The sequence below is a fragment of the Pleurodeles waltl genome, chromosome 11 (genome assembly GCF_031143425.1).
Source record: "Pleurodeles waltl isolate 20211129_DDA chromosome 11, aPleWal1.hap1.20221129, whole genome shotgun sequence".
Classification (NCBI taxonomy): Eukaryota; Metazoa; Chordata; class Amphibia; order Caudata; family Salamandridae; genus Pleurodeles; species Pleurodeles waltl.
The window spans coordinates 387,998,169-388,017,909 of record NC_090450.1 but is presented as its reverse complement, the minus strand read 5'-3'; the positions used below and the strand labels follow the sequence as shown (position 1 = coordinate 388,017,909).

Genomic DNA, 19,741 nt, shown 5'->3' with positions numbered 1-19,741 from the left:
TTACATGTCCCACCTTAACATGCATTGCACCCTGCCCATGGGGCTACGTAGGCCCTACCTTAGGGGTGCCTCACATGTAGAAAAAGGGAAGGTTTAGGCCTGGCAAGTGGGTAGACTTGCAGGTCAGATTGGCAGTTTAAAACTGCACACACATACACTGCAGTAGAAGGTCTGAGCCATGTTTACAGGGCTACTCATGTGGGTGGTCCAACCAGTCCTGCAGGCCCACTAGTAGCATTTGATTTACAGGCCCTTGGCACCTCTAGTGCACGTTACTAGGGACATACTAGTAAATCGAATATGCCAATCATGGAAAGCTAATTATACATATAATTTACACAGGGAACACATACACTTTAGCACTGGTCAGCAGTGGTAAAGTGTCCAGAGCAACCAAAACAGCAAAAACGGAGTCCAGCACACAGAAACAACCTGGGAAGCAGAGGCAAAAGGTTCAGGGAGACCATGCCAAGGATGCCAAGTTTAACAATTTATCTGATTATTGAGTAAAGGAATGTATTTTGGCTAACACAATAGAGAAGAAACATTTCTCAACTCCAGAGATTCCTCACTGTCACAGCTTTTCGGACACGTCAGCAGCTTCAGGTCGTCGTCAAAGGGACTTGGCAAAATTCTTGATTTGTTCAGAGTTCAGGGAGCACAGGCTTCTATAATAAAACAATCTAAGTTGAAGGTATTTCAATAAGGTACATTTTATGTGTTTACCTCCTCAGTGATGCCCAGGAGTTTCTAAAAAAATAATGACTCAAGGGAGAAAAAACTTTGTCTATTAATTGAACTCAATTATATGGTATCAAACCATGTCAGAGGGGTTACCATGGTTAATGTTGATTTTTTCTGTTTTTTTGTGGGGGGGGGGCTTGCATTTCAGAGTCATGTGGGTAGATGTGTGCCACATCATGGCACCAATATTTTTTGGGTGTGAGATGGGGGTAGTGTGGGCAATTCCCCCCCCCTCTGTTGGGCTAGGGGATTTGTGGGGAGATTTTTGGGCTCACTTGGGTTATTGTGGGTGGGTTTCATGGTAGTGGGGAGCATGTGTAGTAAACAATGGGAGCAGAATCAAAGTAGGGTAGGAGATACTTTCAGCCAGGTTTCTGGATGTTCTGGTCACCTGTGAATTCTATGTTTATAATGACACCCCAGATTAAATTTCTCTTTTGCACTGTGAATGGTATTGCCAATAGGCATAAACGGGGTGAGTTGATGAGATGGCTGACTTTGCTTTCCCCCGAGGTACTGTTTTTGCAGGAGATCTACCTTAAGAACAATTTCCCAAGGATTTGTGTTCCTAAACATTTCTCAAATGCATATTTTGCTTCAGCAGGATTGACAGTAAGGGTGTTGCTATTATTTTGGGGAGTGGGATTGGTTGGTCAGTAAGTGAAGTGATTAGGGATCCAAGAGGCAGGTGGCTTTGGGTGAAGGTGGCCACAAATGGCTGTCCTCAGAATTTGGTGAACTATTATGGTACAGTCACTGATGAGACTGAGACACTTTTGCAGATTTTTAATATAGCAATGGGGTCTGAGGGCCCAATAATTTTGGGTGGGGATTTTAATTTTTTACAGAATTTGGCACTGGATACCTCTAGTATGACTAAAAAGCAGCTAAAGCCCCATACAAAATGGGTGATTGATAGTTTTAAGCAAGACTTCCACTTAATCGATCCGTGGCGCTGTTATCATCCAGCATCTTTTCCTATTTTTCACACCTTTCTATACTGCCTCACAATTGGACTTCTTTTTAATCTCCAATCGATTAGTAGAGCAAGTTCAGATATTTGGGTGAATGTCGACTCCCACCACTCGGTTGTCTCTATTATGATAGAGATGCCTAAATTTAGGATGGAAAGGCTCAGGTGGCAGCTGGACCGGTCCCTTCTCTCAAATCAGGAATGGGTGGATAACATGAAGAAATTTGTTGAAGATTTTTTCTTGTTGAATTGTGATACAGCGTCACATTATGCAGTTTAGGAGGCATTTGAGGTCACAGCTCGGGGGCCGTTTATAGCATATAAAGCTAATCAGAATAGGCAGCGGGCTCATAAGGTGGTGGAATTGCAAGCCGCTATTGAATCAGCCCAGGAGGCGCAGAGCAGGGTTTCCTTGCCTAGTGTTAATTTAGAGAAGGTCAAGCAGAACTTGAAACTTTTTGGTATTGGAGGAGATGGCCAGCTCTAAAGCTTATCAACAGCAGGTCCACGAAGAGAGCCTGCAAGATGGTAAAGTTCTAGCTTGGTCAACGCAGGTCAGGCAAGAGGTCTCGTTAGTATGTCCGATAGAGAATCAAGCTACTCAAAAGATAGTCTCTGAAGAGTAAGAGATATCTTCACTGTTTTTGTATCTGTTCTTGCTCTGTGTGAAGAATATTAATTCAACTTAGGACAGACGTGCTAGAGAAATGTTTTCAATGCAATAAGTTATTCACCAATAGACCCATCATAAATATTTATGCAACCTTTTTAACCCAATTAGATCACATGCCCTGATGCTTCCTTTTTGGCTTCTAATCAAAACGTTGATACAGAGCTGAGTAAATCAGTTTCCCATATACAAACAAACACAAGCTTACAAAGATGTATTTGTTAGTAGGTGTGACTTGCTTACATTCTAATTATGATGCACCTACTTAATTAGAGGAAGAATGCCTTGTGAATCAGGTTCTTCACTGTAAGCAAATTCTACACCACTCCTCTTCCACGCCAGTTACGGATATATACTTCTCAGATAGAAACTGAGAGGGCAAGGAAAATAAAAGTTAATGAGAACTCAAGAATAGGGCTATCTCACAGACACATCAGTTAATACATTTATTCCTTGTTCGCCCTCAACAAGATCCTCTGAACTCACAGAAGTGCGAAGAAATGCAGCCCAATCAATATTTTTGTGTGGTAAACATCCAGAACTGCAAAAATATATTGCTTAGTACCTGAGATTAACTTTATCCTACTGATAATTGTTGAAGATTTCTTTCCTACTAATGTGTCATTGCACTATCTCACGCTTTGTCTTCCAAACACATCCAGCCAAATTCACAAAACGTCTCAGTGTTCATCAATTACTACACTTATGGATGTAAAAAGTCATAGAGTGTGCACACAAATCTAGCAAGTGGTTGACAAAAGCCAGGTTCAAATTCAAAAGGTGTCAAGCATGCAGAATTCTGGATAGAATGTTTGTGTTGATGCATATTTCAGACAGTGAGCAAAAGGCATTGCCTGGACCATGTTCAATGTAAATCAGATTAACCTTTCAGGAACATTCTGCTTCTGTGCATGCAGATGTACCATAGTACAGAGCATACACACACACACACAGGGTAGATAAATCATAGTACAACTTTATTTAAACTTAAATCTTTATATTAAATCGACTTTTAACACATAAATGCACAAATTTTGTTTTCTAGAGAAGTGTGTGGATTTTCATTTACATTGGCCACAGCAGATGCGAGGCTGCATTTAAAAAAAGGTAACGTTGGTTGCCATCTTGCTTTGTGACAAATAAACATTTAATTTCTAGGAGAAGCTGGAGCTCTGATTATTGACTACAGTGTTCTTTATTTCTTTCCAATTAGACTAAATGTTTCATTTCTTTGTGATGATCATGAAATGTTTTAATGGATAGCACATCAGTGAAGACATCTGCAGAGTACAGGCTAGTTCCTGTATCTCATCTTGCTACATATAAGGTAATTTTGAAGGACACAGAGAGAAGCTGTATTGTGAGTACTCCGAGAAGCTTACAAGCATGTATTTGTATCACCTCACTTTACTCTGATTGGACCGTCTCATGAGTACTAGGTGCAGGTGTATCAACTGTTAGAATTGTATAACTAAAGTTAGAGCAATGTAGGTAGGGGTAAGAAAGAGCAAAATGTGTTTCCAATATGCTTAGCATAGAGCAGAGTAGAAGATTTAGGGTGCTCTCTTTTTATCTTTATCTTTATCTGTGAGGCGACCTCATACTGGCTTGTCTCCTTTCCTATATGCCTTTGCTTTGAATTTTATATTATTTGATGCATTCATATTTTATATAATTATTGATAGCAATCTGATTATTGTCTTCTGTACGCCTTTAACATTTAATAAACGTTTATGACTTGAAATTGAATACTGGCTTTCTTGTGGAGCCTAATGTACTTCAAGTTCTTTGAAATTAGTAATTTGTTGAACAGACTCAATTGTGAACTCTGATTCATCTGAGCCTGCTTTATGAGCCCCAAAATTTGTATTAAACAAAGTGCCAACAGTAACGAAAATCCTCAACTTTCTTCTCATAGACCTATTACTTCCATGAAAGAATATATAGTCAAGAATCTGTTCAATGCATAGCAGTGAATCTATATCACTGGCGGTTTATTACTATGTTGTTCAATTTGATTGATACTCTTGCAGATGTTGTGATTAATTATAGGACCCCTAAACCCTTTTAATCAATATAGACATGCTATGCTGAGTGATGAATTTGGGGACATTAAATCCATATTTATGGATTTGGATGATGTGTCTGTATGATTCATTGAAACTCAAATTCCCCAGATGGAGAACATCCGCTGATAAAGTTGGAGACACCAGTGCCAATTTCATCAATAAGATATTAGATGGTTTGGATTTGTGTAGGCCACTGATACTCTTACCGGCTTATTCTTAACACATTAGCATTGTCACAACAGTCGACACTCCAACTTTACATATAGACTTCTGCCATTTGGATTTACATAAATATGCTCTGACAAAATATGTACCTTACTCTCAAATGGCCTTACGACAAAGGAACATGGGGCCCAATTATTTGTCCTTGGTTACACTGACTGTACACACTTTAGAGATCCACGATTAATGTGCAGTAAATTGGAAAAACAGATCATAAATCTCCCTTATGTAATTTTATCCCTTCCCATAGCATGCGTCCTTGGCTTCTGGTGGATACCAGGTGACAACCAGGTGCTGCCACTTTCATTTTATAATGTGTACATAACCAATGAATGATATAACACATTCTGTATTGGAATGCATACACCACTGATCAGCATTTCTAGGTTGAGTTAAATTGCCTGATTGGAGTTTCTTACATTTTCTTTCTTGACCAGAGAAATACCGTCTTCCACTTGAAGCTAAAACATCATAAAGACTTGAACAGTGATTTGACCAAGTGTTTGTGGGTATGATGCCCTCTGTATCTCTTTGGATAACTGTGTGAGTGAAGGGTGTCCACCAAGGGACACAATAACAACATGGGCACCAGTGCTGAGCCTAGAGGTTGGATTTTGAAAATACAACAGCTGGTCAAGGATGTTCGGCCAGTAGTTGACATTCAGTGCTTATGGTTTTTATTGGACAGAAGATAAGATGATCACCAAAGCAATATTTAAACACAGCTTGAAGCTGCATGAACAGCTTCTGCCTGTGTGTATCCTGCAATATAGATTGCACACCAGTACTTGTACTTACACTGGAGAGCTGAACATAAGGTTCAATACAGTGGACATAACCTCAGTTCCCACATTCATCCTGAGAGCCAGAGGACTACAGTGACTGCATTTACAGTGGTGATTATGACAGTATTATCATTAATATTACTATTGTTATTATTATTGCTATTATTCATAATAATAGTGGGGGAAATGGGTTTTTGGTTGAGGAGGTGTGAGCCATTCTCAATCAACAACCACAATCCCTGTCAGGGTGAACAACAAAAAGTCACTAAATTAACCTGTGCTTAAGAGTTCTTGTAGCTTGACACAAAAGCAGTCAGACTTAACGTAGAGGCAATGTGTAAAGTATTTATGCAGCACACAAATAGTAATAGAGTGAAATACAACACAAGAAAAATCCCACACCAATTTAGAAACAGTATGTCCTACTTGTATGTCTTTCTAGTTTGCTCTTTTTGCTCTTGTATGCTTATATAGATATTTAACTATGATATTGCTAACTGAATCTGTGCTATTTTTCCTTTACTCAGTGCTTTGTTAGAGTGATGACTAGTAGCTTCCCCAGCAATAACATCTTGCAAAGAACATGACAGAATAAAACAAAATTGTCTATATATCTAGCTATCTTTGCAACCCTATTTATTCGTCTACCCACCTATCAGTGTACCTATTTACTTGTCCATCTATGGCTATCTAACCCTCTGCCTGTCTGTTCGACCATCTATCTATCTATCTATCTATCTATCTATCTATCTATCTATCTATCTATCTATCTATCTATCTATCAATCTATCTTGGAACATCTATCTATATTTGCAAGTCTATCTATCTTTGCAAGTCTGTCTATCTTTGAAAATCTGTTTGTCTATTTATCTTTGCAAGTCTGACATTTATATATCTATCTTTGTTTGCAAATCAATCTATCTATCTATTTATCCATCTGTCTTTGCAAGTACATTATCCATTGATCTACCTATCTGGCTATCTGTATGTTTTTGCAAGCCTATCAATTTTAAAAGTCTCTCTGTTTATCTATATTTTCAACTCTATCTACATGTAATAATTTACAATCACATTACAAAAAACATTAGCAAAGACAAGAGCCTTGCAGCCAACACCCGATCAATATGCTTTTTTTAGGTCAGATGTTTGACTTTTTGATTTTACTAAACTTTTGTGTATAGCATTGTTATTTTTAGAAGTTTCAGCCACCCAGAAGGACTTGTCCAACAACAACAACAACAACAATAATAATAATAAAAGTAATAATAATAATAATAATAATAAAATAATATTAATACAAACTAATAATAATAATGCTTTATAGTTGCTTCTTTTATTATTAACACAGTTGTTGTTTTTACCTCAAGTATAATGCCTCTATGTGCCATCCTGCCATGTTGCAGGAGGGAAGACTTAGAACAGTTACGGTGTCAGCACTAGAGCTTACAGAGAAAAAAGATCCTAGAAACCAGCGGGCATTATATATTAAAACGAGTCATAAACTGCACTTTTAGAGGGGGAAAAGAGGGACTCAATACCAGCTCCTATTGTTGAGATCACATCCTGCAGTGTCTGCATTTGTAGCAGGGCCTCACCACCACACTTTAGACAGGAAACAGGACCCCAGCACTTGCTCTTAGAACAGAAAACACACCAAGTGAGAGGTTTTCTGACTGCCAAACTCGTAATCAGGCCATAAGACTCTTTGCATCACCAAACAATGGAGATTGTGCGATCCTACTACTATCACTTACACTGACCTCAGTACCTTCACTCAGTAGAGGCCAGAAACTTAGCCCTGGTGCCTATTAGATAAATAAATAAATATACACAGTGTACAGCAGCGATCTTGCACTTTACAGCTGAAATCAGGATCTAGGTAATGGCACTTATCACAGCAACAAGCTGCACTTACAATTCAGGTCAATTACCCCTAAGCATGCACATATCTTTACTTTAAAATAAACGCATGCGATTAAAACATGAAAGTAAAGATGACAATTGTAGCTTGCATTGTTTTTAAAGTGCATACAATGGCTCTGAAATATACAGTAAATTTCTTTTGTGTAGTTTGAGGTCTTTATTAATATCAGAACCTCTGCATCTGCTATCAGGGCATTGAGCTCTAAAGTGGACGTAAGGTGACAGGATACTGTTCTAAGCACTTTAGACAAGAACTGCTAATCCAATAGGTTTGTCCTTAATCTTCTAATGGATGTACACTGCATTTGTTCAAACCTCTTACCACGGTTTACCACACTGAAGTTAGGCCTATTGACTTTGTAATTTTGTATTTTGTTAAAAGCAGCTGGATTGTACACCCTTATGCATATCCGTGCAGGTGGCTGTGTGGGGTGGGGACGTTCTACACATGTGTGAGTGCATGTTTGTGTGTGTATGTGACTCGCACATGGTTCCTGACTGAAACATTACAAAATACTCCTTCTGTGACAAAAAATAAAGAAGAAAGGACAGATTTCTGTATAGATGTACATATGAGATAAAAATTATATTGTATGATGATTGAGTACTTTTTTGAAGTAAAATAATTCCTCCTGCATTTCAGTGCAATTACTCCATTGGAGACGGAATTATGCATCAACCGTCAACAGCATGAGGGGAGAAATATTCAGATGGGTGGGGTCAAAGCACATTCATAATATTTTAAAGACTTGGTAACAATAGACCAGCCAGGAAGGGCACTGGAGAACATGGCGGCTGATGATCAGCAGCGCCGACGCTGCTAGAACAGCTGCGGCGCTGCTTCTGACCTGACCTGCAGCAGAGGGAGAGGAACGACGGCTGGAGGCTCCCCCCGTATTCTCTGTATTCTGGGGGAGAGCTCTTACCTGCATTGGCAGTATGCCGCCTCGCAGCAGGGTTCGTGATCGCTTTCCGACTCAAATCGGGACGCCAACATCATTAATGGCGGCGAGAGAGAGCGGCGGCAACTGGGATCGCGCTGCTCTCGAGGTTAGGAGAGTCCGTGCACTCACCTCTGGGGTCGCACTGAGAGGTGCTACTGGGGGTGTGGTGGGCAGAGGCAGCACAAGTCGCCGAGGCAGCTCGAGAGGCATGCTAAGAGAGACGCTGCCTCCCAGGAGAGGGAAGGAGTTGTTTCCTCCTTCCCAGGCATTGGAGGATTTTGACCTGCTGCGCAGGGAATCTCAAGGCACCACGGATGCTACATCTCAGGTACTTGGAAAGGGGGGGGCAGTACAGATTTAGAGGAGCTGAATATTTTGGGGGGGGGTCCTCTTTATAAAGGGGTTCCCCAGGAAGATAGAGAGGACACTGACAAGAAAATTGTATCCACCCTGAGGAAAGAGGTAACACGTGCTGCAAAAGAGGAAAACTAGAGAAAGAAAGAGGCAGTCCTCCCCCCCTACAATGGAGAACAACTACTTCATTAAGGGCGTACTTTAAGGCCAAGAACACAGCTTCTACTATGGCTACTTCAAATACACCCCCCCTCCCCTGCTCCATTGAGTATAGTGCTAAATGGGACCCCGCAAAATGATTGCTATGAGGGAGAGCAAATAGATTTGCCCAGATTGAGCTCTCTGCCTTTACTTACACTCTCTCTAGGTGTAAAGGAGGGAGGGGTGCCAGGCCTAGATAAGCAGACGCAGAGGCAGGATTCTCTCGATATAGGAGAAGAAATTCCACTGCTACAAAGGAACATTACTCCAGAGAAGATAACAGAGGATTTATCAGAATCTCAACCCGAGTCACCGGTCGAGATGAACTTAATGCCCGTCCACCCACCTTCTTTGGAACCCCTGCTGCAGTCCTTATCAAATTAAGTTAGGTAGGGCTTCCTAGTATTACAGACAAACCAGAAGGGGATTCAGGGGGTATGCAAGGCTCTGGCAAACAAGATGGATCTATTAACCCAACAAACCCAGATCTTGGAGAAGTAAGTTGTTCATCTTAACAAAACAGTGGAGAAGCATACTAGAGAAATCGATGCATTAAAAACTATGGGAAGCCAGAAATCTGAGAGGTTGGAAGTGCTGGAAAACAACGCTAGGAGGAACAATATTATAATAATGAACGTTCCGTAAGGGGCTGAAGGAAATAATTTTAGAATATTGGTGGTAGATCTTCTGAAACAAAGTGGGGTGTGAGGTGGACCTGAGGATCTGTTAACCCAAGACATACAGGGGGTTCATAGGGATCCCTTCTGAAAACCAGCAAACAGGCCTAAGCCCAGGAGGATATTGGTGAACTTTCTTACTTATGTAATCAACGAAATAATCCTCTCTAGAGCCTTAAAAATGGGAACATTAGAAGCAAGAGGCTATTCCTTCGAGATAAGATCTGATGTATCTCGGGCTACCTCCAGCCGACAATGGGAGCTCGGTAGGAGGATGGAGGAATTTAAGAAATTAGGGGCCACAGTCCAATAAATTCCCAGCGACCTTAAGAGTGATGAGAGACAATCAAATGTATAATCTACGGGATGTTCAAGAAGCAGATTCTCTCTTGGAGAAATTCAAGGATAGCCAAAATTAAACTGGACTCTAAGCTCAGTTTTCTCACTCTCTGTTTTCTTTTTGTTACACTTGTTTTTTGATAATAGGTGGAAGGGTCTAAGCAGCGCCAAATAGGCTTAACATCCAGGAAGATGGAGGGGGTTCCCCATGGAGGAGGAGGGAAGGGTGTTGGAGAGGGAGTTGGGCAGGTGGGGTACTGGTAGAGGGGAGGGGTCTGAGGGGTTTTGAAAATGTGTGCCTCACTGTAAGGTGACCCGACCTGTAATAACGCTTATAAAGAAGCCTGTAAACTTTAAAAAATGATATAACAGAGATGACTGGAGGTAGTTTTCAGATTCTCTCATGGAATGTGAATGGGTTGAGAGAAAGACAAAGAAGAAATCATATTTTACAATATATCAAGGATTCCCAGTCTCAAATTGTAATGTTGCAAGAATCTCACCTGACATCTGCCGAAGCACATGAGATCTTTAAACCTTTATGACCTGGGTTAAGCAAATGATCTGTTCAAAAAATACATTGCATTCAAAGAGGGTGATAATTTTAGAGAAAAGTGCTCTTAATGCTTTGATTTTATGCTCCAAGATGGATACAAAAGGTTATAGCAGACGTAAGGATCAATCAGGTTGTTTATACTTTAGTATCCTATTATGGTCCAAATATAGATGATACAACCTTGCTGCAAGAAATATGTAACGCACTATCGGAGACCCAGCACCCAATTATAATAGCGTGAGATTTTAATGTGGTATTAAATCATACATTGGATAAATCTACTGGAAGTAAAGCATGTTGATGTCAAAAATCCTCGGCATATGTTAAAGTAATACTGGGGCACTATGCTCTGATGGATATTTGGAGAGATTCACACTGTCGCTCTCGCAGTTTCACCTTCCATAATAAAAAGTATACACATCGCTCCAGGATAGATTATTTTTTATTGACTAAGACTCTTAGGGCGTCGGTGGTGGATGTTCAACACATTCCACCACATTTATCTGATCATGCCGCGGTAGTGTTGACCTTGAAAGAAGTAGGACCACGGCCGGTAAGAAGATGGATCCTAGATCGTTCTCTCTTAAACAATACTGAAGTGGTAGAACGTCTGTCTAGTGAAACTAAGTGTTGTCAACCTAAATTCTGCCCTCCTTACGTGGTATGGGATTCCTATAAAGCCTTTATTAGAGGGATGATCCTGATTAGTATTTCTGCCCAGAGAAACAGGAAATACAGGCTGGAAGTTCAGAATATTGAGAAAGATTTAGAGAATTTAGAAGGAAAACTGGTGGAGGCACAATTTGAGGGAAAGATTGAAGATGCAATAATATTAGAACTGGCGTATAAGCGGGCCTCTCTTTCAGCGGTAATAGAAACCCGAGTAAGGGAAAGATGGGATGCAAGCAAATTTGCAACTTTTGAATATGGGGAGAGCGCTGGGAAATTATTGTCATGTAAAACAGAATCTGATCTTGCTAGGAACCAGATCTCAGAGATAAGTGACCCTACTACAGGGGTGACCTTAACGGAACCCTTAGAGATTCAAAGAGCATTTCAGGGTTTTTTCGAAGTTTTACATAAAGAGGACTTATTAGATGCGGCAGAGGTCAGGATGCCAAATGTAGAGGAGTTAATGATGGAAAAACTTGATGGTGAAGGACAGTCTCTTGTGGAAGAAGACATCTTACAGGGGGAAGTAGCACAGGCTATCTCAAAAACTAATAAGGGGAAAGCAGCGGGCCCTGATGGCTTACTCGCCAAATTTTACGTAAAGTTATGCAGTGTTTTAGCCCCATTCCTTAAAGATCTTTTTAATTTAATTTGAAGGGGAGGATCCTGCTTACCAATATCTTGGAATGAAGCAATAATAACTATCATTTTAAAACCTGGGAAGGACCCCTCGCTTTGTAAATCATATAGGCCAATTTCTCTACTGAATAATTATTATAAAATATTTACTAGTATTTTTGCTAGTAGATTAGGGAGAAGTATTGTACCTCTGATTCATGATGATCAGAAAGGGTTCTTAAAGAATAGGCATATGCATCAATTATCTCATGAATTAATAAGGGCAATTGATATGGCAATGGTATTTGAGCTTCCCCTAGCAGTTATTACTCTCGACGCTACCAAGGCGTTTGATCGAGTGATCTGGAATTACTTAAACTTCATTTGAACACACCTGAATTTTGGACCAAAGTTTTGGGGGGTCTTAGAAAGTATTTATGCCACTCCATCAGCGAGAGTCTTAATAAATGGGAATCTAACTCCTCCCTTTCCTATTACTAGAGGGACTAGACAGGGATGCCCTCTCTCTCCGTTGCTCGTTGATTTATATATAGAGCCACTGGCCCGCATGATCAAAAAGGATACTTTGATAAAACCTTTTGTTTATATGGGGTGGGAGAAAAAAGTATCTTTGTACGCCGATGACATTATGATTTTCACAGCAGACCTCCCTTCGGCACTAGATAGACTTGAGGGTACAACACAGAACTTTGGTCAGGTATCGGGATATCTGGTTAAAATGTCAAAGACAGAAAAAATGACATGGAATATGAATGTGCAGCACAGATTAAAAAAAGAGGAGATAAAATACCTTGGAGTCAAGATTTCAAAGAATTTGGAAGAGACACCTCTAGTAAACTTGAAATACTTAGCACAACAAATAGATAAACTTCTATTAAGTTGGGTACATCTTCCTTTGACTTTATACGGGAGGGCAAATTTAGTAAAGATGTTTATTCTCCCTAAACTCACTTTTCTCTTTAATATGATCCCGTTGGAATTTAAGGAAAAGAGGATACGAGATTTGCAATCAAAAATAGATAGCTTTATATGGGCTTATAAGGGAATCAGGATTGCCAGGAAGAAGCTCTGCAGGAGTCATGCTAAGGGAGGGATTGCCCTCCCAGATATTCAGTTATATGCATGGGCATTCCAGTTAAGGAATGTTAAGGATCTACTAACAGGAGAGGATGTCTTCCCCCAGAAGGAGTTTATGTTAAAAGGTGAAGGGAAAGGGGAATGGAAATGTATGTATAAATTTGGTCACCCAAGGTTCTACAAAAGAGTAAGGCTGAAAACACTACAAGCTGCCACGTCATTGTGGGCTAGGATAAGGAGAATTACGAGGTTATCATATTATAGTATCTATGCCCCTATTTGGGATTCTCCGGGAACCCCAGACTGCCTTAAAGATGCTCTATCTTGTCCTTTGAAGGAGGCAGGTATTATAGAATGGGGACAAGTATTATAGGATGGAGTATTGAAACCCTGGAGAACCTTTACCTCTGAGATGCAGTGCTCGTTGTCTAGATTTAAATATTATCTACTACAAGCATGGGCAAGATCTTTACGAATAACGGACAAAGAGACTGAGTTAGAGGCGTTATTAAATAAGAACCAGCCATGTAAGAAGGAAGTCGCTGCCTATTATAGAATATTTGTGGATAGTTTAGATGACAAACAGAATTCCCCTGGTCCTCTGTGGGATGGCGTGGTGAGTAAGGAAGAGATTGATATACTATGGACATGGTCTTGGCAGTGTCTTTACAAGCTTGTCAAGCCAGCTTCCCTGAGGAAGAACCATTTGTTTTTTCTACATAGGGCATATTATACTCCCAAAAAATTAAATAAATTAAATAAAAATGTTCAAGCAGCTTGTAAAAAATGTGGGTTAGAGGGGGCGGATGATATTCATATGTTGATGCTGTGCCCTCGGATTTCGAATTTTTGGAGGGAGATTTTTGAGGTCTTATCTAGTGTGTTACAGGTACCATTGGCGGCCTCCCCGGTCTCAGTTTTATTTGGTGGTACTTTAGAGTTACAAAACCTCCTGAGCGCTCATAGGAATTTGTTATTTTATTTAATACTTTTAACCAGGTGGGAGATATGCAGATATTGGATCCCTCCCACCCCACCAACTTGATGGGAATGGGTGAATGCAGTAATAAAAGTATGTAAGCTACACCTCTGCAGAGCTAGCATTAAAAATGTTAAAAAGCTGTGGCAACCTTGGGTGAATTGGCTCTCTCTGAGCATCAGCTCTCCAGTTTGTTGTCCAATGATTATTTCAAATGAGGGGCGTCACTCAGAAATTCTACTCCCATGATGCTGGTCTTTTTCGGATGTTGACTGCCTCAGACCTATCCAGTAGATTCTGTAATACAGACCGGGTCAGATCATAATGGAGGTACTCTAAGAAATATGAGGACAAAAAAAAAAAAAAACAATAGGCCAGCCAACAACTGCGCTGTGAAGACAAACCTAAAAATGAATACACTTACAGTGGCCTACATAGTGTATTGGTACTTGCACTTATATTGGAAAGATTAGCACCTCTGTACCTGCACTTACCCTGTACCAGCAGCTACAGTTTGTTACATTAGGAGACCTCTATTCTTGCACTTACAGAGGAGACCTCCGCACTTACAAGACATCTGGGCCTCTGTACTCATGTGGGCAAGTGCTTCAGTGCCCCACAAAGGGATAATAAGCATTGCATAAATAATATAATGCAATACAATGCCTGAGTTTATAGAGGAGACATCAGGACCTCTGCATGTGCACTCACAGTGTAAACATCAGGATCCCTGGACACATGTGGGCAAATACGTTAGTGTCCTACTTAGGAGTAGTAAGCTCTGTATAAGTATTATAATGCACAAAATAGCTGCACTTCAGAGGTGACATCAGGGCCTGTGCATCTCCACTTACAGTGTGGGGTCGGACTTGTGTACCTAACTTTACCGTTCCCTATAAGTTATCAGTAGATGCATTTACAGAAAAGACCAGGGAAATTCAGTGCCTGTACTCAAATTATAGTTCATTAGCTCAGTACCTGCACTTACTGTGGAGTTTAAAACACCTTATAACCCAAAATTGCAGCGGATATGTAACCCAGTACATGAATGAAGTGGAGTAAATCGTTTTCCACACATACATAGGGTTGAGGTCACAGATGCTTTGAGACCTGATTACCTGCAGTCATAGCTACTGAGCGATGAAGTGCTAATGTGACAAGCTACTTCTCCACAAAATATTTAAGTAAATATATAATTAACGTGGATATAAGACATAAACTGAAAAAAAGCACTGACAAAGTCAGTGGGTCTGGTGTTGGCCACCACCGTATTTGCTCTGCCAATGCTTGTTTTTTAACCTTTTTTGTAAATCTTTATTACAAAAAGAATAAAAAGATGGACACCAATGCATGTGCAAACACAGGCAGACATCTTTAAATGTTTCTGTGAAAGGATTTTAATGAAATATTCAAAACTGGCTGCATGCACAGACAGACATCTTTAAATGTTTCTGTAATAAAATTTTAGAAAGACATTCAAAACTGGCAGCCATGCATGAGCACTAGCAAGCAGGAGCAGCTATCTTGAATAGGATTAAAACTAATTTTAGAAAAATATATGTCGCTAGGAGTTGGTGTGTGGGATAGAACGCATTATATGCAGTGGCATGGGCGAGTGTCTGGGGATCTTCAAAGCCATCTCTCAAAGCTTAAAAAAGCATAAACAAATACATAAATAAATAAATAAAACCACCATGGCTCAAAAAACTGTAGCCCTGAAAGGGACTACTTTCTGAGTGGTTGATAGCATTGTAGTGTGGCAAAATTCCATTACTCACAGAGAAGGGAATCAGTGGCTGAAATGTGTTGCCCCACTGCTCTATGATATGGCAGATGGAAGCAAAATGTGAATGACCCTAAAGCAGGCCAATGGGTGAAGAAGCCTGGCTGAAATAAACGATGTGTACATAATGTACATATTTTTAGCACAATTAAAATATTCTGGCTAACTCCAGACCTGATGAGATGAGGTTACCTCACTTTATCTGCACTTACAAAATGAACCATGGGACATCAGTCCCTGCACTCAGAACTTGCACTTACAGAGGTGACCAAGGGCCCTCAGTACCTTGAATTACAGTGGAAAGCAAGGACTTAGTGCCCACATTCACAGTGGAGCCCAGGCTCTCAGTGTCTGCACTCATTGGTGCAGAGAACTGAGGTGGCAAAGAGGAGATATGCCACCGCTCCACAAAATATTCAAATAAATGAATGTACAATGACCATGGAGATGTGACATAAATTGAAACAATTAAATAAGATGATCTCAGCAACTCCTCGGAGAAAAGCAACCAGGGCAGCCTCAGTACCCGCACTAATAGCAATAGAAAGAAACTCACTATCTACATTCACAATGAAGAGTAGGAACCCAGTAAATGCAATTCTAGTGGAGGACAGGTGCTCAGTACCTACACTTAAACAGCAGCGGCCCGTCCATATGGGCTGAGGGGCCATGCTCCCCTACCTTTTTCCTGATGTGAAGATAGTCTATCAAGCCGAGCAAAAGTCAGCCTGACAGATACTCTCTTCTGGTTCAGGTCAGGGAGCCGGGAGCTAGACTTGCACTAAATGTGTAGACTCCTGGCTGCACAAGCTGAACTTTGCTGGGCTAAAGAAGTCACAGCTCCTGTGGGCGTGGCCTCTTCAGCCTGGCAAACGTGCCTCAAGCCCCCCCCCCTTCATGACAAGGGGGAGCTTCACCAATTGCTTTGGACTTGGGCACTTCAGTTTTAAGCCCTGAAGTGCATAGAGACAAGTGTCAATCAGTGACACCTCGTCACAGAGTGGGGTGGGGTCAGCACTGTCCCTGGCCCCATCCCACTATCTGATGAGATAGTGACTGCTGCCTTTCCCTCACTGGCTGACCTTAGTTCATCCAATGAGGGAAGGTCAACCTGTGAGGGAAGGCAGCTGTCCCAACCCTCCTGGGACCTCCAAGGCTTGACTGACCTTAAGTCAACAAATGAGAGAAAGCAGCAGTCCCAACCCTCCTGGGACCTCCGAGGCTTCCCTCTCGGTGCTGCTGCTCTTGAGGTAAGTTTTTTTAATGTTTGGTGTGTGAGTTTGTGTATGTATGAATGTATGTGTATTTATTAGTGAGTGTTTTAAATGGGTATGTGAGTGCATGTGTGAATGAATGGGTGTGAATGAGGTGTATGTGTGCATGTGTAAACTCCCCCTCCCTTGTAAAATTACCAGCAGCCACTGCACTTAGAGTTGGCATCAGTGGCTCAGTACATGTACTGACAGCAGATATCGGGAGATCAGTACCTGTGCTTATAGTATACATCAAGGGACAGATTTATCAATAACCATGATGAAGCGCAACGAAGCAAGACAACTTGCTGCACTTCACTGCATCAAATGGAGAGAGCATGGATGTGCCACACTAAAGAAGGGGAAAAAGGAGAAGAAATAAAGCTATTTCTCCTCATGGTACCTTTGTCCTGAAGGAACTCAATTTGAATGCATTCCCAGGTTTACTTGTCTTGGTAAATCCTTGGGTGGATGCGTGGGAACACCCACTCTCCACCCATTTAAAGACTTCCTGGCACAGAGTAATAATGCAAGGCATCAGCCCAGTGGTATAACACAAAATAATACCCCCCCCCTTCGGAATATGCGCTGCATGAGCCTGCGTTACACCCTTGCACCACCCGCAACAAAACAGAGTCCCTCTTTACCGCTCCTTGCAATGTAATTTTATGCCCCGTTGCTAGTGAATCTCTGCTTAAGTGTCACATGATTCATCTGGTGTTTTTTTCCCTGTCAACACGTGTGAAGCGCAATGGGATTATCGTCTCTTATCACAACCTCACATAACCTTCCAACCTGCCCCCCTACCTCCACAGGAATGCCTTAGTCGCTCTGACACAGCACAAAAAGAACTGTTACTTGGAGTCACACGGCGAGCCCATCTTACTCAGACCCTGAGCACCAGGGTCGCCGAAGTATAAGGGGGCGGCAAACCCCAAGGTGTGGATACTGCGTTTCTCATAAAGAAATACAGCGTGAATCGGCGGTTTATGTATGCATACAGGGAGAGATAGAAATACGGAATGCACACCATCCCCTTTTCAGAGCTGTTGGCAACGGCCTTCAACCTCTTGGCAAGTTTGGACTGCTTTCCACAGAAGATACTGCTTCAACAGCACCAGATATAAAATGTGACGATCCTGGAAAATGTTCGTTAACTGCAGAAATCACACTTGAGGGTGTGGTGTGTGTGGTGTCAGTAGGGATTGGGTTCTCATGGACTCACTGTGCCCTGATTTTGTCTTTTACTACACACCAAAGGAACGCCCATTTTCCTTGCTTGCAATAGGATCCATGACATACTATGTCTCTATGAGCTAAGGGGTACCTTTGTGTTTCAAACGCTGGGTATGTGCCGGGGCGCTCCAGCAGCAATTACTGTGTGCTACGCTGGCATTATTCATGTTTTTGTCATAACAATGCATTACTATTGCAGTGACCAGCTCTGCAGCATGGTATTTTTTCATAAATTCCGTATATAAAAAGTATGTACTCTTACTAAATGTATATGGTGCCTAGATGAGAAGGAAAGAGCATAGTGTGCTATAAAAATAGCTGTGTTTCTGTTAATCTTTCTAAAGACTCCAGCTGCTTTGGTGGACCTTCTATGACCGTGCTCCTGCGGTGCAGCTGTGTTTCATGAAGTGAAGTGTTACAGGAATTGTATGACGCGCATCTGACATGTAGTGGTGTAGGTAGCCTTGGTTGACTTTACTACAGTGCTTTGGGATTACAAGCAGGCAGTAGTCGGTGCGCGAAGGTTAGTTGTGCTCACTGTGCTGGGACTTGTTACTGAGAGAGTTTAGGATGCAGTTAATTTACAAGTATACATTCATAGTCACTTGAGAGATAGTTTTGCGACTTTTAAAAGAAAAGTGACAATCATTGCTTTAAAATCTAGCTCTCGACTTGGAAAGATTTTAAAGCCGCACTCCCGGAACGAATGTTGGGTGGTTTAGATGTTGTGCACTGAGTAAATCGAGCTATGAATTCCTAACTCAAGTTTGTCAGTGGGTTTAAGGAATCAGTTTTCTAAATGTGTGATTCTTATAGCCTCGCACGTGGGATTATTCTGCCACACGCCAGGGAAACATTAAAAGAGCTTGCAAAAAAATGACCAAACAAAAAAACAGAAAACGAATGAATTAATGAAAATTCTAGTGATGAAGACCTGTTGATCACGTCATCAAATACGGTAAAGAGTTGCTTAACTCTCGGCAGTAAATCTCCGATCAGCGCCGCGGTTCCTGGATTCACAGTCACACTGGCACAAACTCCCTACCTTGAAGAAGCTGCGGAGAAAGTACATGACACTCAGCATCTTCGGACGACTCTCCGGGCCGTCAGGCCTTGGTCCGGGCTGTGCGGGGTGCTTGCGGCCGGCTCCCCAGTGCCGCCGCTCCCACCTTGCATCCTTCTCCGGCGCTATTTTGGACCGTCTTCTGGGCGAAGCCTGCGCGCTGCTGCCAGAAGCTTATGCTAAGGACTTGCATAACAAGTAGGGCTTATCTATGGCGCGCCGCCACCGTGCAACGACTCAAACAGGTTTGTTCACGGCTTACTGGCCCCGGGTGCTTTATTCCGTTTTTTTGGGACCAGGCCTGGACCAGAAAGAGGTCTTTGTGCAGTGCGCTGAATAGGAAGCAGAGAGAAATGCCTGGGACGGTTTCCCCGAGCGACCGGACGCTATTGAAGTTGCCGTAGACAGGCCCACCCCGCTTGTGTTTTTATGTAAGGAGTACTATCTGAATTAGTTGCAGGAACACCGCGAAAATGGGGGCGAGGCTTGGGAGGATGGCGTCCTTATACATGTCTCACCCAGCTTCCATATAATTATAACTCATAAAAAGGGAAAACAGCGTGTGTTTACTCCAGTCTGGCA

At 41.6% G+C, this 19,741-nt stretch overlaps 1 protein-coding gene across 5 annotated transcripts in view; it reads right to left on the bottom strand.

Annotated features, from left to right (window-relative positions):
- The window catches only part of ARHGEF4 (Rho guanine nucleotide exchange factor 4), a 1,288,638-nt gene extending 1,269,258 nt beyond the window's left edge, over positions 1-19,380 (bottom strand). For 4 of the 5 annotated variants that reach the window (XM_069213712.1, XM_069213711.1, XM_069213710.1 and 1 more), the window contains exon 1: positions 19,142-19,378. Coding sequence is in view for 3 of the 5 variants with exons in the window: in XM_069213710.1 (XP_069069811.1) it covers positions 19,142-19,180 (39 nt within the window). In the remaining 2 variants the exon portion in view is untranslated. Of the gene's footprint in view, positions 1-19,141 lie in introns of all 5 variants that reach the window. The other variant, XM_069213714.1, reaches the window with a different exon arrangement.
- Between the last annotated feature and the right edge of the window lie 361 nt (positions 19,381-19,741).